Source organism: Notolabrus celidotus, chromosome 16, assembly GCF_009762535.1.
Source record: "Notolabrus celidotus isolate fNotCel1 chromosome 16, fNotCel1.pri, whole genome shotgun sequence".
Taxonomy (NCBI): domain Eukaryota; kingdom Metazoa; phylum Chordata; class Actinopteri; order Labriformes; family Labridae; genus Notolabrus; species Notolabrus celidotus.
Genome location: NC_048287.1, coordinates 3605164 through 3630557, shown reverse-complemented (window position 1 = coordinate 3630557; position 25394 = coordinate 3605164). Strand labels below are relative to the sequence as shown.

Below are 25394 nucleotides of genomic sequence, written 5' to 3'. Positions count from 1 at the left end.
AGAAGAAAGAACAGGATATGACTTCAAAATAAAAGAATTAATCACGTGACATGTTATAAAGTTCAATATTGCTCATTGAACATTTCAGACTTCTTCAAAAGTATTCCTGACAATTTGTCAGATATTACACATGTCTTAATTGTAAAGTTGTTTGTGTGTGTAGGCTGGGAAGTTACTGATGATATGAGAAACACTTTCACCTAAATCAATTGTTTGGTTGAAGTTGGTTTTAATGCTTTTATTCTTTTTAAAAAATAGGTTGAGTCAGTATTAAAAATAATTTGTATTTTTATTTGGAAATGTTGTACAGCTCACTTAGCTTCTACAGTTACATTTAATTATGACCCTTACTTTTCCAATCACAAAGAACAAAGCAAAGAAACTATTAAAAAAGAAATACATTAAAAAACTAAGGAAGCAGGCAGACAACCACACATTTATTTGCTTAGTTTTTCCAAACTAATGAGTTCATTTCAATTCTTATATTGACATCTCGACTGACGGTTATATAGTCATAACAGCCTTGCATATTACAGTGACCAGCCTGTTGTTTTGCTTTGTTGTTTGTTTGTTCTGTTTCTAGATTTCCAGAAAATTAACCAATAATCACTCGACAGATATTATTTCGAATAGCTTAATGAGATAAAATCATCTGGTACAAAGGGATAAACTGCTTTATTATAAGGAAATGACAAAAATAAGTGGGGATATTGAGAAAATACCTAAGGAACTAGGGAGTAAATTCATAGTATGAATGCATTTTCACTGTTAAGGGCTTCGTAAAGAAGCGGACTCTTTGACAAAACAATCTCTCAAACAGAACAGAATAATGGAGGTAGCAGTTCAGTAAAACCAAAGCTAAAACAATCATTCAGAGCAATATCCTGAATGAATGGCAGAAATATTTGGATGAAAGAACTAAAGGACGTCACCTGTATAAGATAAAGCAAAAAGTGTGAGGAATGAGAACAGCAGGAACAAACTCCAGAGAGCAAACAATCATTTTCAGACTGAGGTTAGGACACACTGGGTTAAATACAACAATGCATGTAAGAAACAGGTTTACATTGTGTGATATCATTTTTGTAATTATTTATTTAATTTATTCATTTGTTTTGATTAGTTCTTTTTTTTAATTTATTTTTGTATTTTCATTTTATTTATTATTAATATTTATATTATTATTATTATCATTATTATTTTTGTTTTTATCATTATTATCATTATCATTTTCTATTGTTATTATTATTGGTAGTTATTTATTTGTATATTTTTATTTTATTTATTATTATTTTATTGTATTATAATTATTATAATGATTATTATTATTTTATTATTGTATTATTGCATTATTATTATTATGATTATGATTATTATTATTTTCTATTGTCATTATTATTAGTAGTTATGTATTTGTATATTTTTATTTTATTTATTATTATTTTATTGTATTATAATTATTATAATGATTATTATTATTTTATTATTGTATTATTGCATTATTGTTGTTATTATTATTATTATTATTATTATTATTATTATTATTATTATTATTATTTTCTATTGTTATTATTATTAGTAGTTATGTATTTGTATATTTTTTTATCTTATTAACTATTATTATTATTATTATTATTATTATTATTATTATTATTATTATTATCTATTGTCATTATTATTATTAGTTATTTATTTGTTACTTTTATATTCATATATTACTTAGTCTCTTTATTTTTTCTGTTTATTTTTTGGTTATTAGTTTTCATGTTTGCATGATGAATGTTACCTGAAGTACAACACCCTGAAGTTACACACTCCTGTGCAGTAGGTGGCGGTATGTACCTTTTTAAGTTGGTTGCGATCCGCCAGTAAATCGAGAGAAGAAGAAGAAGATTCCTTTTGGTTTTATTTTGAAAATTCCTACCGGAAGCGGAAGTGTTGTTTACCTTTGCGAGGCACTGCTGAAAGAAGGAAGCTGTAATATTTGACAGGATTCTGCAAAGTGAACGTAAGTGAACGTTTTAATATTAAAGACACAAGTATGACAAGTTATAAAACATTATTTACAATCATGCGTTTCCATTTAAATTGTGTTTAGCGTCGTTTCTGTTGAACTATCACATACAGAAAACCCATATGTTAGCTTGCTAAGCTAGCTTAGACAAGTGTTTTGATATGACAGTTGGAGCTTAACGTACATTATATCTCTTAATAGACACAAATTCAGCGTAAAACGAGCTAATGCTGCAAAGGCTTCTTTGCTGTTTCACACTGAGTGTCGTCACATTTAAATACAACATTATCAGGTGCTTCTTTTAGCCTGTGGTTGTTTATGTCCGCAAACATTGCAGCAGGTGTTGGAAAAGGTGATATTACATTGAATTCAAAGCACATTTTCCCTGTTCTTTTTCCTCAATCATGAGATGGGGAACTGTTCTGCAACAAGCACATAGGAAAGTACTATAAGTGTTAGGTTTGGACTACATGCAGACACTAGCAGCTCAGACAGATGGAGGATTTGCATCTGGCACTGGGGTCACATGCTCTAACAGCTGACTCAGGAAACCATGCTGAACAATAAGTTATAGTAAAGAAGCAACGGCATAATAAAACAATAGATGTATCATTACTTTAGAAGCCCATAGTTGTTTGTACTCTCAGTCATCATCATTAAATCAAAATGTGAGATTCTGATCATCTCTGTTGAATGACTTTGTGTTTCTGTCTCATGAAGCCACATGTGAAGATGAGTGTCCCAGATTACATGCAGTGTGCCGAGGACCACCAGACGGTACTTGTGGTGGTCCAGCCGGTTGGCATCGTACCCGAGGACCAGTTCTTCAAGATCTACAAACGTATCGCCAGCGTGAGCCAGGTGAGCATCAGAGACTCGCAGCGCCTCCTCTACATCCGCTACCGTCACCACTACCTGCCTGAAAACAACGACTGGGGGGACTTCCAGACCCACCGCAAGGTAGTGGGCCTCATCTCCGTCACCACCTGCGGCTCCTCCAAGGAGTGGCCCCAAACCGCCGAGCGCTTCCATGGCCAGAAGGAGGTGTACAGCTCCACGCTGTATGACTCGCGGTTGCTGGTGTTTGGGCTGCAGGGAGATGTCGCAGAGCAGCAGCGCACAGATGTGGCCTTCTATCCCAGCTTTGAAGACTGCTCTGATGTGGAGAAGAGAGTGGAGGACTTTGTGGAGTCCATTTTTATTGTTTTGGAGTCCAAACGGTTAGACCGGGCGACGGACAAGTCAGGTGACAAAATCCCTCTGCTCTGTGTGCCCTTTGAGAAGAAGGATTTTGTGGGTTTGGACACAGACAGCAGGTGAGTTCTTCTCTTCGCTGCACTTTTCAAACACTTGGAGGATGAGATGCTTTGTGTCAACATGATGTTACACGTCCACCTCGCCTGCTCATGAATTCTCCTCCCAAAAATCTGTCTTTTGATTTTTGCTGTCTTCATTTTTATTTGTCACCTTGGTTTATCTGTCTTTCTTCTTTCTTTTCTTCCATACTGTCCTGTGAGTTTATTGTTGGGTGTGAAAAGGTGAGATGTTAGTAAGTGTAGTAACCCCCATTCTGATCCCATCAGCTTTAGCTCTGACCTGAACAACGTACCCAGACCCCTGTGCTGCTGTGCATCTGCTCATGATGACTCCAAGTCAAACTCATCACTCCTCCACAGCTCTGTGATATTTTATACATTAATGAATATAGAAAATCATCGCCCATTCCTTCTACTAGTAAGTGACACGACCGAAATATGAAGATGGAATAGTTTTGTACTTTCAGGTGACAGGAAATATGAGTCCAACATCCTGAAAGATATAAAAGTGTTTGCCTTGACTTTAAACTTCTCCTTTGACCAAAACTAAAAACATCTGTTTCCAGCTATTTCGTATGATTTAAGAAATTAACTGTCACCTCTATACCATGAAAACGCTCAGCCTTACACAGGACTTCCACCACATCCGCGTCCGGTCAGTCTCCGATCCACCTCTGTGCTCTTGTCCGTCAACACTTGAGGTTTTCCCACTGTAATCACTGAATCAAGGATTCTCCTCCTCCTCTCCTCATCCATGTTGTCTTTCTGGTCCTCTGAAAACCTCTGACCTGTTGACTCCAGGCCTGGCTCCGCTCATCATGACTTTGGTTTGTTGTTGTAGTTAAGTGAAATACGATCTGGTGATAACACAGAGTGTTTTATTCTGAAAATTAACCGGATGTTTTCATTTTGTTTTGGTGAAACCTGACTTCCTGTCCCGCTCCATCTTTCTCTGTTGAAATTGATGCGTCGTGCTCCGGCATCCGGCACAAATAGAAGTCTTGTGTATCTGATCCGGAGGCACCGACCTGCCGGATCAGAGACGCAGCCGGAACGCATTTGAGCGAATCCAGTGGAAGTTAACACATTGACTAGAATAGAAACCTATCAGATCTGGTGTGGTGACGGATCAGAGATGGACCGGACACGGATCTGGTGGAATTTTAGCCGACCGTGTGTAACATTTAAAAATCAGGGTAAACAAATGAAAACACTCGTAAAGTCCTTGAAGGAGGAGATGATAGTTTGGACCTATAGAAACCCTCTTGGCAGAGTCCATGCTGCTGATGCTCGTCTCAGCTTCAGGAGAACATTTAGACCAAGAGGCTACCTCTTAGGACTTTATCTCTTTGGCTGGAAAAGCTGGTGTGATACACCAACCAATATCTTTATTCTTAAGAGTATACATTACCTTCCAGCTATGCACAGCGCTGCACCTACTCATACAAACATGAGTTTAATACACTGCCCGACCCAAATAGAAGTCGCTCACTCTAATATTTCGTTGGACCACCTTTAGCTTTGAGTACGGCACACATTGATTCGTTAAGCTTCTGCAATGTCACATTTATGTCCATCCAGAGTTACATTCATTTTCTACCAAGATCTTGTATGTTGATGGGAGAGTTGGACCGCTGCACAAAGTCTTCTCCAGCACATCTCAAGGATTCTCAATGGGGCTGAGGTCTGGCTGATGTCTCATGCTCCATGAACCACTCATTCACAATGTGAGCCTGATGAATCCTGGCATTGACAACTTGGAATCTGCCCGTGCCATCAGGGAAGAAAAACTCCATTGATGGAAAGACCTGGTCATTCGGTACTCAGGTAGTCCGCTGACCTCATTCTTTGGGCACATAATAGGGGTGTAACGATTCTTTTTAACAACGATTCATGATCATGATTCGTGGTTGCCGATACGATTAAAGGACGATATTGGTTCATTCAGAACGATACGATCCGAAACGATTCAAAGACTTGAAATCGATTCAGTAACTTTTTAGCCAAAAATTCAACCAGTGAGACTGTGACATAAAGACCTTGATACTGGACAGGGACTTATTTAGAACATCTCCGTATTTGCAAAAGCCAAAGTGTTTCCACACGCTGGACCACAATGGTGGATTGATCAGTTCTGGCTCGCCGGCTTCTCCTCTGCCATCCGCCATGCTATGTTTAGTCTCCTGCTGGCATGTGGCGATGATGTCACAGACAGGCAGCCTGAATTGAGTAACGTTTAACGTCTTTATCGTTAAAAGTGTAAAAAAAACACATCCATATAAAGTCTGCTGTGCTTAAATCCAATGTGTTATTTCCTAGTATGGATACAATCCATTCATTACCTTTTAAAACGATGTTAGATTGATATATGTCGTCTGGAAGGCCAACTTGCCGAGCACAGATCGATGTAGTCGGATCATAGGAATCTAAGTCAATACATCGATGTAGTAGATGAATCATTACACCCCTAGCACATAATGTTACTGAGCCTAGACCTGGCCAACTGCAGCAACCCCAGATCATAACACCCACTGATTTGCAGGGTAGGCATGATCACTTCATCTGCCTCTCTTACCCTGATGCTCCCATCACTCTGGAACAGGGAAAATCTGGACTCATTAGACCACATGACCTTCTTCCAGTGCTCCAGAGTCCAGTCTATATGCTGCCTACCAATATTCATCACTTCAGTAATTATCCATTTGAAGGCTGTTACCTATTTGTTTTGTTAAATCCATGTGGTGGCTTCTTTTTTGGACGGGCAGTGTATTTGCTGGTGGTTGTTGATTTATTTCGTGTGCTTCCTGTAAGAGGAGCGAGTTTGTTTCATATGTTGTCCAGAAGAAGCTTACAGACCAGAACATACTTTCTTTTGATCCGCGTCATGAATGACACAGATTCTCTTAGAGTAGGTGTTAAAGAAGAATTAATATCTCTGTCTCTACATAACTGAGAACATGATCCACATGAACACTCTTGTCTTTTAGACTGCACAACTGGGGTTCACATCACAGCTTCCCCCCCCTGTTTCCTGTTAGAGCTTCCTTCCTCTGTCCCTGTGTGACTGTGCAAAGATAACCAGGTCCTACTGTAGGGTACAAACCATGTCCTTGTTTGGTGGCTCCTCTTTGCTTGTGCTCTCCCAACCTGTACTCCCTCTTTGTTGCTGTTTGGTAAGATTTCCCTGAGTCCCCTCTCCTGACATCCTGCTGACTTACAGAAGAACAAAAGCAGAAATGAAGAAACTGAAGGGATCAAACAAACCATGATGAACTTAAAAGCCAGAGAAGATATAACTCACCTACTGTGCGTCTCCCTCTGTTCTAACAGGCATTATAAAAAGCGCTGCCAGGGACGGATGAGGAAGCATGTTGGGGACTTGTGTCTCCAGGCTAACATGCTCCAGGATGCCCTGGTCCACTACCACATGTCTGTGGAGCTGCTCAGGGGGGTCAATGACTTCCTCTGGCTGGGTGGTAAGTCTGGAGCTGTGCAGCGAATTACCTGACGGGATGCACAGAGAAGGAAAAAACAAACTGTGTCTTTTGTCATTGTTGCTCTCTAGCTGCGTTGGAGGGTCTGTGCTCAGCCTCTGTCATATTCCACTACCCTGGAGGGACCGCGGGGAAGACTGTGGCACGTAAGCCGAGCATCTCTCAGCCGGCGGATGCAGGGAAACGCCACAGACCAGGTGAGCGGTTGCTCCTTGTAAACACTGGTCTGAATGAGCTGCTGTTTGTGGATGGAGTGAGAGTGTGTCCTCTGATTGCTTTGCTCAGCTCAGCAGCTTCTTCTGTGTGCAGAGATGTAAGCTTCTGTGATTTACACTGATGACTGCTCATTTGATCTTGACTTAATCTGTCTGCTCTGTTGATAGCATGCTATTAACGTGGTGTTATATTAACTACACTTATATCAAAATGATCTTGGTATGCCAATCAGCAAAGCATTGTCCTCTGCTTCATACAAATCTTGATGCTTTAATGGTTCCTCTCTGACATCTGAGCACTTTATCATTCAGGGCTGCAACAAAATATACCTGTTATCATTATAATCATTTATTTGCAGATTATATTTGTTTACATTTACAGTCAACATGTGATTTACATTGGTCTAAACCTCTGTGACACATGACTAAATGTTAGCATCGTGCACAATTGTACAAAATCAACAAAAAGCCCAAAGTAAGAGATGATTTCAAACAAAAGAAAGAGCTCCAGTGAAAGCAGTGTTCCAAATTATTATGCGTGCTATGTAAACAGAGGAAAAACTACTTTACCTTTTGAATAAAAAAATTAAAAATAAATGAATAATTAGAGCTATAAGTGATGGTGATAAACTCTTGAGGCATCAGCAGTAATGGAGAAAATCTAACTGTTTTTATATCAGCAGCTTCAATCATAATACATGTGGTCATTCTGAGCACCATGCTTGCGTTAAAAATGTGAATCAGTTCTTTTAAAGGCAAGGCAAGGCAGCTTTATTTGTACAGAACATTTCATACACAAGGGCAACTTAATGTGCTTTACATTAAAACATTAAAAGCATTGCAAACATTCAGACAAGCATAAAAGAGCACAATTAAAATTACAAATATAATAAAACATAGAAAAGAAATGGAAAATTAGAAATATATTAAAAAATAAAATTTGCATTTAAAGTGAGTTAAAATAAGCTAAGATAGGAAGGCAGTGTCAAATAAAAAGTCTTAGTCTTTGATTTAAAAGAGGTGAGAGTTGGAGCAGACCTACAGCTTTCAGGGAGTGTGTTCCAGATATGTGGTGCATAATGACTAAACGCTGCTTCACCATGTTTCCTTCTGACTCTAGAGACTGAAAGCAGACCAGTACCTGATGACCTCAGAGGTCCAGATGGTTCATACAGTAGCAGCAGATCAGCAATGTATTTTGGGCCTAAACCATTCAGTGCTTTATAAACCATCAGCAGGATTTTAAAGTCTATTCTCTGACAGCCAGTGTACATCGTCACTTGATATATTCTTAAGGTGATAGTAGGCTGACCTTGTAATGTGGCTGCTGAAATTAAGGTCTGAGTCTATGACTACTTAAAGTGAACAAAACGACTACTTGCTACTGCTTTTGAGTAAATCAATTAGGCTGTCCTGTCCACTAAACCTTTGTAAAACATTGAATATCAATCAATCAATCAATCAATCAATCAATCAATCAATCAATCAATCAATCAATCAATCAATCAATCAATCAATCAATCAATCAATCAATCAATCAATCTATCAATCAATCAGAATTTATTTATAAAGCACTTTTCATAAAATGATATTGTAACACAAAGTGATATACATAAAAATAAAAATAGAATTAATTTAAATAAAATATACAAGACAATAAGAAGACCACCATCCCAATCCATATGTAGGTTAAAAACATAATAATAATAATAATAATAATAATAATAATAATAATAATAATAATAATAATAATAATAACAATAAAAATAAAAAAGCAAAATGTGTTTCTGATGAACTGAGGAAATGCTGGAGGTGAAATAAGATGTTAAAACTCAACAGGAAATTAAACTCGCCAAAATAAAATAAAACCAGAATAAAAAAATTAAAATGCTAAATAAGTAAATAAAACATGAAATAATTCACAATAGATAAATAAAAAATTAATAAATAAAAAATAAAAATTGACTGAACAAATAATACATGTGTATATAATACTTCAAGATAAGACAGTACATGCATAAAAACTGACTAAAACTAGATAATAAATAAATAAATAAAAAAAGTAAGATTTAAAAATTCTCAGTTAAAGCCAGACTAAAAAGGTGGGTCTTGAGTTTGCTCCAGAAGTTTGCAGACTTCTGTATATAACATGGTAGAAGTGCTAAAGATGCCCTGTGGAGTTTTCATGTAAGAATGAAACGTGGGGTTTACAGCACATTCAGTGTTATTTAGGAAAGTGCACCCTGTAAATCAACTCTGGCATGAAACACTTTAAAATCTCTTTTTTTCCCCATTAAATCAAAAATGAAGAAAGATTTTTTGCTTTATATACTTTGAATTATATATATATATATTTTTTAAAGTTATATTTGGGGGCTTTTTGCCTTTAATTGATAGGACAGCTGAAGACAGACAGGATACACAGGAAGTATAGAGTGGGGGAAGACATGCAGCGAATGATCCCGGCCTTGAGTTGAACCGGTGACCTCTACGACGAGGACTATGGCCTCTATATGTGGGGCACTTGGACCGCTGGGCCACCAGCGCCCCTGAATAATATTGTTATCTTAAATATATAGATTAATCACAGTCTGTAATGACGACTCCTTTCTCATACATATCATATTTTTCACGTAAGATTAGGAATGAAATTGTGTAAATTAATGATTAACATTATTTTTTTTTCTCCCTAACAACTTTTCTTTGAAAACGGCTACTTTAATCCCCAACAATGAAGACTCTAATCTTTTAAATTACAACTTTAATCTCATTGATTTACATTTTTCACGTTAAAAAAGTGTTACCCTGTTCTGCGCTCATGGGGTTTACTTTTCTTGCATCCAATGAAACCCTTTCTCAAATCTTTATGCCCCACCCATTTTGCAGGACATATGAGCTAGCTAGCAATTATTGCTCATCAATATGGTAGTTAAACTGAGAGTGCTATCGTCTGTTATAATACAAGTCAGTACTCAGCTGTAAAAACAGTTAAATATGCAGAATCATGCATCTAGCTGTAGCTTGTCTGAAACACTAAATGTATATGTTTAGAAGCTAGCGTCCGTCTTTGCCTTCTTCGATGCATTAATGTGTATCCTGTGTAGCTGCCATCTCCTCATGAGTCACCTGTGAGCGTGTATGAAGGTGTGCATGTGACAAATCTACCTGAAACTGAAAGCAAGGTTCCAAACTTCCCAGAGCCCTTTGACTATGTTTTGATCAGTTCAATGTTAAGAGTTTATCCAGCACCTGATAAGGCTGAGTTTACAGGGAGAGCAGCAGCAGCAGCAGCCTTTATGCAGATTGTTGGGACTAACACTGCTAACATTGCGCCTTGCGTCATGGAGTGAATCTGCATTCTTTCTCTCTGTCTGTAGGGGCTCAGGAGGTTCTCATTGATCCAGGTATGGTATGTCTAACCAACATAGCTTACCAGTCTGCTTGTTTGCTTGTGCCCACGTGTTTGATGGCATTCTCTGTCCTACATTGTCAGCACCCTGATTCCTCTGGTTTATTTTATTGTTTGGAGATTGATTGATGTTTTCTTTTTCCCCCCCGTGGCAGGTAATGTTCCCCTGTGTTGGTTTACATCACCTTTGTGTTATTTTCTAATGGACCTGCTCTTTCTTAAAGCTACACTTTTTGTTGTCTGTATCACATGACCACACAATTCATGATTTGCAGCCTCTAGATGTTCATATTAGGGATGCACCGAAATGAAAGTTCCTGGCCGAAACCGAAAATGAGGAAACCAAGGCCGAAAACCAAAAACCAAAAACCCAAATGCCGAAAGAAATGATTACGCCAATTATTAGTGGGGAGTACAGTCTTGGCCAAAAATTTTGAGAATGACACAAATATAAAATTTTCACCAAGTCTGCTGCTTCAGGGTTTTTAGGTGTTTTTGTCAGATGTTTCTATGGTATAATGAAATACAATTAGAAGCATTTCATAAGTATCAAAAGCTTTTATTGAGAATTACACAGAATTCATGCAATAAGTCAATATTTGCAGTGTTGACCCTTCTTTTTCAAGACCTCTGCAATTCTCCCTGGCATGCTGTCAATCAACTTCTGGACCAAATACTGACTGATGGCAGTCCATTCTTGCATAATCAATGCTTGGAGTTTGTCAGAATTTGTGGGTTTTTGATTGTCCACCCGCCTCTTGAGGATTGACCACAAGTTCTCAATGGGATTAAGATCTGGGGAGTTTCCTGGCCAAGGGCCCAAAATCTTAATGTTTTGTTCCCCGAGCCATTTTGTTATGACTTTTGCTTTATGGCAAGGTGCTCCATCATGCTGGAAAAGGCATTCTTCATCACCAAACTGCCCTTGGATGGTTGGGAGAAGTTGCTCTGGGAGGACGTTCTGGTACCATTCTTTATTCATGGCTGTGTTTTTAGGCAAGATTGTGAGAGAGCCCACTCCCTTGACCGAAAAGCAACCCCACACATGAATGGTCTCAGGATGCTTCACTGTTGGCAAGAGACAGGACTGATGGTAGCGCTCACCTCGTCTTCTCCGAACAAGCCTTCCTCCAGATGCCCCAAACAATCGGAAAGGGGATTCATCAGAGAAAATGACTTTACCCCAGTCCTCAGCAGTCCAGTCCCTGTACCTTCTGCAGAATATCAGTCTGTCCCTGATGTTTTTACTGGAGAGAAGTGGCTTCTTTGCTGCCCTCCTTGACATCAGGCCTTCCTCCAAAAGTCTTCGCCTCACTGTGCGTGCAGATGCACTCACACCTGCCTGCTGCCATTCCTGAGCAAGCTCTGCACTGGTGGTGGCCCGATCCCGCAGCTGTAACACCTTCAGGAGACGGTCCTGGCGCTTGCTGGACTTTCTTGGGCGCCCTGGAGCCTGTCAACAATTGAACCTCTCTCCTTGAAGTTCTTGATAATTGGATAGACGGTTGACTGAGGTGCAATCTTACTCGCTGCTATAAACTTCCCTGTTAGGCCCTTTTTGTGCAATGCAATGATGGCTGCACGTGTTTCCTTGCAGGTAACCATGGCTAACAGATGAGGAACAATGGTGTCATGCACCATCTTCCTTTTAAAGTGTCCAGTCACTCAATCATGACAGATTGATCGCCAGCCTTGTCCTCATCAACACCCACACCTGTGTTAATGTGTGTGACACCTGTGTGTCATTGAAATGATGTTAGCTGGTCCTTTTGTGGCAGGGCTGAAATGCAGTGGAAATGTGTTTTTGGTGATAAAGTTCATTTTCAAGGCAAAGAGGGACTTTGCAACTATTTGCAGTTGAGCTGATCACTCCTCGTAACATTCTGGAGTATATGCAAATTGCCATTATAAAAACTGAAACAGCAGACTTTGTGAAAATGTAATATTTGTGTCATTCTCAAAACTTTTGGCCATGACTGTAGGCCATGCATTTTCTGTTTGTGTTGCACAGGCATTTTCTAGGTCATTTATTAGCAGACACTTGAAGCTAGTTTGTATAGCAGTGTGAACACACTGGGTTAAAGGAGCTCAAAGTTAGAGACAGAAATGTAACAAATGTTACAACTGTCCCCAGTCTCCCCTACCATTGCACTTCTGGCTCTGACTGTGTCCTAACCTCACTAAAATCAAGGATCTCATTGAACAGATCAGAGAACTCATCTGGTTCAGAGAGAGCAGTCATTTTTTCTGCGCTCTGTTCTCCTTCTCCTGCGCTGTGCACTTCTCCGTCTCCAAGCGGGTTCTCTGCATCCGTCGGGGCCTGGATCATTTCTCGTGCCTGCTGCTTTATTCTCACATCCAAGTAATGATCTTTATAACGTGGATCAAGTACAGTCGCGATGAAGTGCAGAGGATCTGAATAGATCTCAGTGAAACGTGTGCTGACAGACTCTAAGAGTGGACTCTTCATTGTTTTCACTCCGTGGTCTGTCTCACCCTCTTTGCTTAGAAGACGCTTTAGTGCTGAATTAAAGGAAGAACGGACTCAGACATGTTGGCCCTTATCCAGACAAGCGTGTACTGGCTGTGGTTTTTGCTTGTGTCTTCAACATTCTGTTTCGGACGTGTTGTTTCACTGATTAAAGTATTTCGGTGGCCGAATTTTCGGTGCATCCCTAGTTCTTATGTCCTAATTGATATTTTATTATTTGAACATCCCTCATCATATTCCTGATAATCACACACAAAAATCATGTATCTCTATTACAAACATTTAATCAAGATTCTTAGATACAGTTGTGCTCATAGGTTTACATACCCTGGCAGAATTTATGGTTTGTTGGGTAGTTTCTGTTGTCTTTATGAAATAAAAAGAGTAAACACAGTTGTTTGCTAAAAAATTTTCTTCACCCAACCACTAACCACGAGTGAAAAAAAAGTTTTTCTCGTGTCATTTATATTCTCTGAAAAATGGCCAAAAAAATCTAAAATTCTGCCAGGGTATGTAAACTTATGAGCACAACTGTATATAGCTATTTCATTACTAGGGGTGGGAATCACCAGTTGCCCCACGATACGATTCCTTCACGATACTTGAGTCACGATTCGATATTAATGTGATTTTGTGATATGCCAGTATTGCAACACGATATATTGCGATGTTTTTCAATTCATCACTTTTGAACAGGAAATGATGTTCCCAAAGTAAAGCTTGATCAATACGTGCCTTATTTTAGAACAAAGTATTCTCAATCTGTTCACTTCAGTTTATGTTAATTAAAGGAAAGCATAGACTGACCGACTCTTCGAATGAACCGTAGAGTAAACAGTGTCTTTAGCATGTAGCAGAAGCCTTCGTTTTCCACAACATTGTATGGCCTCAAGTCTTTGCACATGAAGTATGTGACAGTCTGTTATTTTCTTCGCTCGCTCTGAACTGCTTACAGCTTAGATAAGCTTAGAGCTGCGAGCGGTGGCTGTTTTTTCTGTGGATATATCTCAGCATTACCTTTATCATCCTCCGCAATTGCTATCTCTGGGGGGTGGCCGATGAGGTGAGCCCGCATGTCCGACATATTCCTGCAGTATTTTATTTTCATACGGCGTTTCTTGCAAACACTGTGGGTCATCTCCATCTCTTTCTGCCCCTCCTTGTGGAAAAATCCAAAGTAAGTCCACATGTAAAACGCAGATGGTGCGTTCTGTAATTCCCTCTCCTGAGCCGCCACCTTAGGTGTACTTCATCTCCTGCACAATGACCGACACCTCCGACCTCACTCGACAAAATGTGCAGCAGCACCACCCAGTGGACGAAGAGAGGAATTGATTTTTATTCACAATTACCATAGACTACATGCAATATAGGCTAATATAATATCAATATTTGGCTGTCTTGAATCCATATAGAATCGTCACGCAAAATATTGCGATACTATGTTGAATCGATTTTTTCCCCACCCCTACTGATTACAAGGTTACATATCTCTTTGAATGTAAAAGCAGGTGGCAGTCAAACCCCTGTTTTGATTCTCTACTTGAATTAATCTCTCAGTTTTATCACATAGGAAACAATCTAATCAAATAATGTATGCAGCGGTACGTTCTGTGACTCAGAATGAAATATTTCTTTATTTAACTCTGCCTGATGAGATGCTCTCTCTTCTGTTACGTGTGTAAATTAGCTTTAGACGTAGTGCAACAGCAGCATAGTGTTTGTATTCGAATCAGATTTGGCAGCGAAATACACCTCGCAATTGCTTTAACAATATGGCAGGTACGGTTTTACCTCCTGGGATGTTGCAATAAGCATCTTTCTGATTGCATCTCTCATGGTGTTAAAGGGGGCCTCAAAGGAAAACAAGGCAAGACTTTCAGGGGTGATCAGTACCATCAGAACCAGGAAGTAAAACCATTTACCATCCAGATTCTTCTCCACCATGCTCTGTGACAGCATTCAGATCACAATACGTCTGTGTCCATTTAGTCATGTAGACATAAACATGCATGTGGCGGCAGCAGTCAGGGTGCTGTCTTTGAAGAGTAAGTGGTGGATTTAAGTTTCCCCTCCTTCATGTTGTTTCCTTTCCTTTTGTGGTGGAACAGGCTGCTGGAGGGTCATCACGCTGTTGTTCCTAAACTCATCACAAACTGTTCTCTTTTGAGCGTAGGTGCCCTCACGGCCAACGGCATCAGTGCAGACACCAGCACTGAGATTGGAAGAGCAAAGAACTGCCTGAGTCCCGAGGACATCATCGAGAAGTACAAAGAGGCCATCTCGTACTACGGAAAGGTACAGACCAGTAACCGCACCGTCATCAAGAATCAGACTATAATCGTTATCTTATAATGAAGTCAATCTGTTCCTTCATCTGAGTAACTCAAACATGAAGATTATTTCACCCTAGTTTAAATAATTAAAGGCTTTTTAAAACAGGACAACCACATGGACACACTGCAGCATTTCTATCTGACAAAAAGTAAACAGAAAAAGACTAAAGATTTCACCCTATTCAGTCTTTATTATTGTCTAAATACTCATTTAATGTTTGATGAATAAGGGTTTTGACTTTTGATTGAAAGAATGAGCCACAGTAACGTTTCCTAATACTTCAACCTTAATCCTCTCCCTCTCGGTGCAGCAGGCTGGTACTTATGTGCTATAAGGGATAATGTTGATAGCTGGGAGGGGTTCTATTTCCCATAACTACCTGCTAACCGTACATTATCCCGCTTATTATCCGGCTACAGTACTCACTTTGATAGGTTGTAGTTTTGCACCAGGTGATGCGTATATGGGCAGGTTAGACAGGAGGGGCGGACACCGGGGAAGGTGAATGGTTTTTACTGGGATACGTGCCACTATAGCTATTAAAAATTAACATAATGGACATAAAAGTTGAAAACTGAGCTGTAAATGTGATTAAGTAAGAATTACAACTACTTAAAATTACATCATAAATATGGTAACTTGGAAATGTGGCATTTTAAAAAAGGTCCATGGATCTGATTTGTAAAGAAGTCAATGATTCAGTTAACAACTTGCAAAAAGCTGAAGTCTAAAGAAATGACATGTTGATCAGGAACTAGAGAGATGAATGATAGCTATTTTAAATTCTTATATCAATCAATCAATCAGACTTTGTTTATAAAGCGCATTTCATACAATGGCATTGTAATGTAAAGTGCTGTACATAAAAACAAGTACAAAATATTTAAAAATAAATATAAAAAGACCCCCCCCATCCAAATCTCAACCCCAGCCCGACATATATGCAACAATAATAATAAAAACTATACAAATAAAATAAATGAATACATGAAAAATAAATAAATAAGTTGCTGAATGAACTGAGGAAACGCTCTCATGATATCTTAATGAGGAAACACTGGAGGAAACATAAGATGTTAAAACCATAGACTGTAAATAAAAATGGACAGCGTTGCTCCGCCTCTTCCCGTTGTACAGTTCTGAAGCCAAAAAATCCCTCTCCTGGGTGCCGCCATTGTGCAGCCAGAGCCTGTGAAGCCTTTGTAATAAGCTCCGCCCTACAGCGTAACGTCACAAGACGCTGTGTGTCCTTTGAAGTTTCGTTCTACAGCGGCTGTGAATCAAAGGAAACCCGGAAGTTAAACCCCGTTTTTTAAACTCTAATAACTAATGAAAAATAAACTTTTCAGAAAAAAGAAGCCTTGGACACAAAACAGTCAAATAATAACTACATATCACCACAGCATACGGATGTGAGAAACATTCGTACGACGTGTATTTATTTTTAAAAGTTTGACTGCTCCCCCATTTAAATGAATGGGGGAGACGGATTTTTTGACCTATACTGCAGCCAGCCACCAGGGGGCAGACACACTGCTGAAAGCTTCACCACCAGGGCCATATCCAGCACGCTTGGTTAAAACCCAACACAGGAAATTAAACTCACCAAAATAAAATACATTTCTAGGATAATAAAACACTAAAATATTAAACCCTTAAAAGAAAATAAGATGCTATACTTATAAAAAAAATTGACTAAAATTGGAACTAGATAATTGACAAATAAATAAATAAATAAATAAATAAATAAATAAATAAATAAAGTAAGGTGAAATAAAACTGTTATAAGAATAAAACTCAGTTAAAGGTGAGACTAAAAAGGTCGGTCTAGAGTTTGTTTTTAAAAAAGTTGATGCTCTGTGAAGCCCTCAGATCTTCAGGTAGGGTGTTCCACATGCGTGGGCCGTGATGATAAAAAGCTGCCTCACCCTGAGTCTTTGTTCTAACTGTTTGTACCATTAAAAGACCACTACCTGATATTAACCAGGCGACTTGAAACTTGATTTGTTGACTTGAGGGTGAAAACAGGCGATTACAACATGTTGCTTTTAAAGCTGCTAATGTTTAAAGGGGTTATCATCATATCTCTCCAGCCTTGGGATTAATGCTTTGAAAGTGTTTGGATCAGTACCCAGTCAGAACACCAGGTGGCAGTGTTTGATTTGCTTTGGTTGAATTGGAGGCGGTGACAGGATTGTGTTTGAGTAATGTGAGACCAGTAAATGCTGACAGCAGCTATTTATTTCATAATGCTTCTCTGTGACAAGACTTCTAAAACGGCACGGAGCACGTGTTATCTTTGGAAATAGAAGCACATTATTCAGTAATTATCTTTCAAAAGGCAGACAGAACAATATGTTTAATGTATGCCAACCAGGTATTCAGTATTTGTTCTCTCCTTTGACCACGCCACTTGTACAAAGTCACAAAGAATAGTAAAAAGGTATCCCTGATGCTGAGGCAGAGCCGGGCTCATTATGCTGCCAAACTATTCAGAAGCAGCCTTGTACTTTATCTTCATTATTATAATTGCCTTTTCGCGTTGACCTCCCTCAGCCCTTTTACCTGTAACTAGTTAATTCAGAATTAAATTACATCTCAACACATAGCTATTCAGATATTAATTGAATTTTAATAAGGGGACAATGAGGCTGCAAGTGGAGGGAAGTTGAGAGACAGGGAGATAAAAAATGCTCACACACGCAGCAGTGTGAAGCCTCAGCAGGAGCAGCTCTGGTTCTTGGTGGGAGCACAGACCCGGACCTGGGAATTCCTGAAAAAGCAACAAGAGACTGTTCAAGTTATCTGTTTTGTCTGTCATCACACGTCCACAGTGACTGATGAGAGTGGTCATATGTTAATGAAAAAACCTTCCCCCCCTGATTATAAGGTGCATTGTAGGAGTCAAGGCGACCCTCATTTTTCATTAGCGCTGACCTCCCCGCCTGCTCTTCCTCTTATCTCTTGCAGTATAAGAACGCAGGCGTGATTGAGCTGGAGGCCTGTGTGAAAGCAGTGAGGGTGCTGGCCATTCAGAAGAGGGCACGGGAAGCCTCCGAGTTCTTGCAGAACGCTGTTTACATCAACCTGGGGCAGGTACGTTATCTCGATGACTAATAAAGCTTTCCCTGCGCCACAGGATGATTAATAAGACCACCACAGAGCGGGGTACACTCCATTTGAGAAAAAGCACACCCAAACACATCTCCCTTTTTATCATTTTCTTCTCCATTCTTCTTTTCGCTTCACAGGGAAGAACATTTAATGCAGGTTTGCCCTTTGATTTACCGTCTCCAGTTTTTATCTGTATATTCTTAAAATACTAAAATATAATAATAAGTGTACAAAGGTGGAAGTTTGTTTATCGGTGGAATTTAAAGTAAAAGAACATTAGAGATGGTAAAAAGCAGGATGTGACAACACAAGGACAAGAACGATTTAAAGATTCCCTGTAGACGTGTTTAAGTCACGGTGCCTTGCATAAGGACATTGGGGAAAATAAGTATTCAATACACCACAGATTTAGCAAGTTTTCCCACTTACAAAGAATGGAGAGGTCTGTTATTTTTTATCATAGGTTCACTTCAACTGTGAGAGACAGAATCTAAAGAGAAAATCCAGAAAATGACATTGTATGATTTTCCAATAATTAATTAGCATTTTATTGCATGAAACAAGTATTTGATCACCTACAAACCAACAAGAATTCTGTCTCTCACAGACCTGTTAGTTTGTCTTTAAGCCCTCCTTTTCTCCCCTCATTAACCGTATTAAAGGTGACATATCACGCTTTTTTCATCAATATATATTGGTCTAAGAGGTCCCCAAAACATGTCTTTAAAGTTTATGCTCAAAAAAACACTTTGAAATCAGATTTTGGTCTGCCTGAAAATCCCTCTTCATCAGTCCTCCTCAGAACACTCTGTTTTCCCTCTGACCACGCCCCCTAAGGAAGTGGATGTGCCCTAGGCTCTCCGGCACGTTGATCTAATGTTTACATGTTGGCTGAATATACACGGCTGCTCAGAGATCACGTTACTTCAACCCTCTGAATCTGATCCAGAATCTGATCCTGACGGAGAGGCGCCTGTAGCAGGACCTTTCTGAAGGATTGGTCACAGATTTAGTGTTTCTTGTTGTTTTATTTATCAGTATGTAGACGTGTGTCTTGATACACAGCTACGAACATGTAGCTATGTGGCTATGCTAACTAGCGCTAGCACTTATCCATGATAAATAAAAATCATCCACTAGATCTTCAAATCTGCAGACCTGGGGAGTAAAACCGACCTCTCCCAGAAAGGCAGCGGGACCTTTCTGAAGGATTGGTCACAGATTTAGTGTTACTTGTTGTTTTATTTGTCAGTGTGTCTTGGTACACAGCTACAGCTACAGCTACAGCTACAGCTATGAACATGTAGCTATGTGGCTATGCTAATTAGAGCTAGCACTTTTACATGACAAATAAAAATCATCCACTAGATCTTCAAATCTGCAGACGTGAGTAAAACCGACCTTTGTGTTTATTAAGACAGCCTACAACTAGCATGCCTCCCTCCTAAGCTCCTTGTTAGCACACATTTGTGCAGGGAATGAAAAACGGAGGAGGGATTCAGTATTATTTTATACAGGCTATGGGCTGAACAAGCTCTGAGCTCTGACTCCGTGACAGACCGGATATTGTTGTTACGTAACAAAAACACGGAAGTCATTTCACACACATTTAAAGAAAGGTGTAGAAATCAAAACAGGGGCAGAATGGATTTTTTTAATTCTCGGGGGGTTCGTAGACATGCCAGGGACACATATTTCAGGTAGAGAACCATTAAAAAGTCAATTTTGCATGATATGTCACCTTTAATGTCACCTGTTCGAACTTGTTACCTGTACAAAAGACACCTGACACACACTCAATCAATCAGACTCCAACCTCTCCACCATGGGCAAAACCAAAGAGCTGTCTAATGGCTGGCACACACTATAGGGATTCTTCAATCCTTCACTCATATAGAGACCACACACTTGATGATAAAAAAAGAGAGATCGCACAAGATCTCTCTCTTCTGACCTTAAAGTGTGTGGTGTGCACTCTGGAGCACACCACACACTAACCCATTCTTCAGCAGGGTATCAGGTTCTTGAAGCTCAATATTCCAAATCTCGCGTAGCAAAACGTGACTTCGGTGTAAAGAAACTTGGCGGACAAACAGGAAGAAGTAATGATGAGTGTTTTCGGCCTCTTACTTTCTGAAAACACACACAAAAAATAAAAGGAAGAAGTCATGGAGACGGAGGGAATGTGGGCTGTATCCATTTTAGAGGTCCAAGAGACTTTTGATTTCACCGGCGCCATGTTTTTGTTTGCTTTTACTCCCTCTTCCTTCAGTCAGCTGAGTCAGCTCGCGCCTCGATTGGCTTTTGCTCTGGTACACGTGACATGACACACTGTGCGTGCTCGGCTCCTCTTGGAGCGTCCCAACACACTACAGGATTTCTAGTCACAAATATTAAACATCTTCATTATTTACGATCTCTCCTTCTGAGGCCTTCCAAGCGGCTCTGACCAGACAGAATCCCTCTTAACACACCCCACACCACAGGAAAATCCCACACCATGTCCTTTGCAAACATCAGACAGTCGGGCCTTTGCTGACTTTGATCGTAAGGAGGAGATCGGGACAGAAATCAGTCCGATTATCCTGTAGTGTGTACCCGCCTTAAGGACACCAGGGACAAAATTGTAGACCTGCACAAGGCTGGGATGGGATACAGGACAATAAGCAAGCAGCTTGGTGAGAAGGCAACAACTGTTGGCGCAATTATTAGAAAACGGAAGAAACTCAAGTAAACGTCTGACCTCTGTAATTGTAAACAAAGGTTACTGTACCAAATATTGAGTTCTATTTCTCTGTTGTATCAAATACTTATTTCATGCAATGAAATGCAAACTAATTATTTAAAAATAATACAATGTGATTTTCTGGATTTTCTTTTTAGATTCTGTCTCTCACACTTGAAGTGTACCTACAGTAAAAATGACAGACCTCTCCATTCTTTGTAATTGGGAAAACTTGCTAAATCAGCGGTGTATCAAATACTTATTTTTCCCACTGTACGTACCTCTTCTGATCTTCTTCCATGTTGCAGATAATCAATAACTTCTTCTGTGAAACTTTCAACAGGTGTCTGCTTTCTGCATTAACTATTAATTATGTGTAAAGGTGTTTTGCCACTTTGTTGCACCATAAAAAGCCTGAGTAATCTATTTCAAAAGTCTCAACACTGTAAAATGTGTAATAGTCCAAGGAGGGGGGATACTTATGCAAGCCACTCTATTTACAAATACTAAACTGCTTAGACTAGAAACTGTGTGTGATGAGGTCCTCATTTATACAAATTCTCAATTACCTCCTTTAAAAATTCATGAAATTAAATGGCCTCCTTTCCGTCTCTGAAATATCCACAATCCATATAAATGTAAATATGACTGGGTGAAAAGTTTTACTCCTCAGCATTAGGTATCCATCACTCCTCTGTGTTTGTGCTCTTTCACAGCACACTGTTGTAAGTTGAACAATAAGGTGTTGAATCAGTGAACTCAGGTTAAAGGCAGAAACAGAGAAGCATCTCCTCTTCAGCATATGCATGGAAAATATAAACTGTGCTAATCCATCATTCTGCACAGCGAGGCTCAATAAGTCACAATAAGCACCAGAACCATTTTTAGAAGGAAGCAAGCATCATTATGTAATGTCTCCATTTCTGCAGCTATCAGAGGAGGAGAAGATTCAGCGCTACAGCATCCTGTCGGAGCTCTACGAACTGATCGGGTTCCATCGCAAATCTGCATTTTTCAAGCGTGTGGCAGCCATGCAGTGTGTGGCTCCAACCATCCCCGACCCGGGCTGGAGGGCCTGTTACAAGCTGCTGCTGGAGACTTTACCTGGGTACAGCCTGTCACTGGATCCTAAAGACTTCAGCAAAGGTGAACATCAACACTCTAGTAGCGCATGTAAAACACAAGATAGGGACTGTTTCATCAGAAAAATACTTGCCTGATATATTCACTGAGTGTGTTTCAGGTCTGCATCAAACTTAAAGCTCCTGTGAGGAGTTTTTAGCTGGTTATGAAACAGACAGCTGTACCTCTTTATGACCTAAAAAAGGAAAACAAGGCCATCAACAACATGACTGACAATGTTTTATTGTCATTTCTTATGCCTGTAACCCGATGAGGGGGTAGGTGCAGACACAATTATTAGCATGCTACGGCTAATAGTGCTTTTTTGTTACTTATTCCACACGAATGAGTGACACATTTCACTGTTCAAAGAAAGCCAGGTGGGACTTCGTGACAAAATCAGCAAAGATGTACAGAGTACTGCTTTGTCCACAGGGGGTGCCAAAACCAATACAAACAGACAGTTCCTCAGAGGAGCTTTAAATTGTATCTTTTTTCATTATTATGGAAATAATGTCAAATTTCCTTCATAATTTTTATTGACTTTGATCACCAAATTGTAATCATTTTATCCCTGAAACCTAAGTGGGTGTTTTCAGCTAATTGATAGATTTCCACTCCAAGTGTCCCTGAGATACATATGGCTGTGGTGCTGTTTGATTCCACAGATACCCCTTTGCGACCGAGGCAGTTTCAGGGCCGGTTCGGAGCCGGTGCTCAATTGAGAACCGGTTCTTTGTGTTTCGACTGCGAGTTAACCGGCTCCCGGTTCCAGAGCGGCTCCAACTCTTGGCTTGTGTAGAACCGCAAACCGCTTACGTCAGGGGCGAGGGCTGGGGTTGCCGTGATTAAAAACACTAACCAAACATGTTTCCGCCATTGTCCTGCAGCTAGCGCTGCTAGGAAAAGCGGTCATGTAAATCTGGCGTCATGACGTGCCTCTTCCACGGGCTCGAGCGGGTGGAATAACAAACGGGTGCCGTGTTGGTTCGCGAGTTCAACCAGCTCCGAACCAGCACGAGCACCAGCCCCGAAATACAACCTGGTACACGTTGGACGAAAAGAGGTAAGAGAAGAGCCTGTTTTAGCCCTCATCATTTTATCCCACTTTATATTTGTTTAAAAGTTCTTCTCCTTCTTGACATACGGGCAAAAACACTTGTTTTTCAAAGCTCACATTGACCTTTGACCTCAAGATGTTCATGCTTCTGTCTTTGAATCCAAACCAAGCGGTCAAAGGCAAAGCCCGCCTCTTTACCTAACACTAGCTTGACAGAAGTTAGGTTGAGTTCCACATTTCCAATATGGCACCCACCAACAATCGGCTTCAAAACAGCGCTTCAGAAACAGTTGGGTGACCTCACGGATACCACGTCCATTATTTATACAGTCTGTGATCCAAACTGTGTTTTTTGCCAAGTTTGATGATGCTTGCTCCAGTGGCTCCTGAGGTACTGGCTCCTAAGAACAGGACAGACAAGAAGGCAGACAACCTGACAACAAAATCCTCCAGCTGGAAAAGAGCAAAACAAACAGAGGGATGGCTCACCTCCCATCATATCTAGTTTATTTCATTTGTAAGGGTCTTAAGTTGAGCAGAGCTGATTTTCTGTCAGTGAAAAGGAGGCACTGAATTAATCTTTCTCAAATAGAGAAAGCCTTCATAATCCTGAATAGGTGAGTAGGAGCAGTGTAAACACATATTTAATAGATAAAGGAAATGAAAGGCATTGCTTCATTCACTTCCAGAGTGCTTCTTCCGGATGTTCTACATTCAAGCCACCACTTTACTCTCAAGGAGCCACAGTAGAGGCCTGACCCTGGCTTTTGTGCGCTCTTTGCTCAGGTCGTAATGATAAGCCTCTTGGTTCTACAAACTCTTGACCCTTGCTCTATGCAGCCACTTGATGGCTGGCACCGGCAACAAAAAAAGCCGGTTTATGATGAATGGAAAAGCTCAGGGACGTCCGTATTTTTTCCGATGAGCATTTCTGAATCCACACGGTGAGAGGCTTGCTCTCAGATTTGCTGTTGATCTCTGGCCTCGTTTCTGTGAATAGAAACGGATTGTTTGAGGTGAAATATTTGTGTCTGCAGTGAAAGGTTCTTTTTCATTTCTATACTTGACACTTCATTATTGATGCCCTGGGAAAATCATATGTGGCTAAATGTGCTGCAGGGATATTTTTTTAAGATGAGATAAGATAATACTTGACTATTTAATTGACTATTAAATAGTCGCTGTGGATAAAAGCGTCTGCTAAAAATGACATTTTAAATATTGATTAATGATACAGTATTGATCCCCACAGGGAAATTCCAATGTTGCAGCAACACAGATATAGTAGCAAGAGCCGTACAAGAATAACAGAGCACAAATAGAGTAAATGTAAATAAATAAAAAATAAAATAAAAATAAAAATGAAAATAAAATAAATAAAAAATAGAATAAAGATAACAATAAAAATGAAAATAGAAAGAAAAACAAAAAGTAAAATAAGATAAAATAAAAATAAAAATATGATAAAATAAAAACGAAAATAAAATTAAAAAAAAATAGAATAAAGATAACAATAAAAATGAAAATAGAAAGAAAAACAAAAAGTAAAATAAGATAAAATAAAAATAAAAATATGATAAAATAAAAACGAAAATAAAATTAAAAAAAAATAGAATAAAGATAACAATAAAAATGAAAATAGAAATAAAAACAAAAATTAAATAAGATAAAATAAAAATTTGATAAAAGTAGATAAAAAAAATACAAATGTAATGGTACATACAAATGTTTTTCCCTTTACAAACGAAAAAAACCCAACTGACTTTACATCCTGATTTGGGGGGGGGGGAGTGTCCAATTATTCCATGACCACTCAATTGAGTATAATATGTAACTCAGAATGTGAGAAAAACACAAATTAAGTCTATACAAAAAAACCAAAGTGATGTTTAATACAAAAGACACGTGATATGTTGTAACAGTAAAACTTCCAGCCATATATTTCAAATAATGTGTTGTCTTATTTAGAAATCTTAAACCTAATAACAACCCAATATAATTTTTACCTTCCATCCTTTTTCATCCATCCATTACTCATCTCTATTTTGTGTTGTTTTCCTAAACATGGCTCTTGAAATCCCTCAGAGTAAATCTTGA

At 39.2% G+C, this 25394-nt stretch overlaps 1 protein-coding gene across 5 annotated transcripts in view; it reads left to right on the top strand.

The window, feature by feature from the left end:
- Nucleotides 1–1895: 1895 nt before the first annotated feature.
- trappc9 (trafficking protein particle complex 9) overlaps nt 1896–25394 on the top strand; it is a 388126-nt gene continuing 364627 nt past the window's right edge. For 4 of the 5 annotated variants that reach the window (XM_034704882.1, XM_034704884.1, XM_034704886.1 and 1 more), the window contains exons 1-8: nt 1896–2008; nt 2735–3330; nt 6661–6806; nt 6896–7021; nt 10417–10443; nt 15116–15237; nt 18247–18372; nt 22045–22261. In XM_034704882.1, coding sequence (XP_034560773.1) covers nt 2747–3330; nt 6661–6806; nt 6896–7021; nt 10417–10443; nt 15116–15237; nt 18247–18372; nt 22045–22261 — 1348 coding nt within the window. In that variant the 5' untranslated portion in view covers nt 1896–2008; nt 2735–2746. The remainder of the gene's footprint in view (nt 2009–2734; nt 3331–6660; nt 6807–6895; nt 7022–10416; nt 10444–15115; nt 15238–18246; nt 18373–22044; nt 22262–25394) is intronic. The other variant, XM_034704883.1, reaches the window with a different exon arrangement.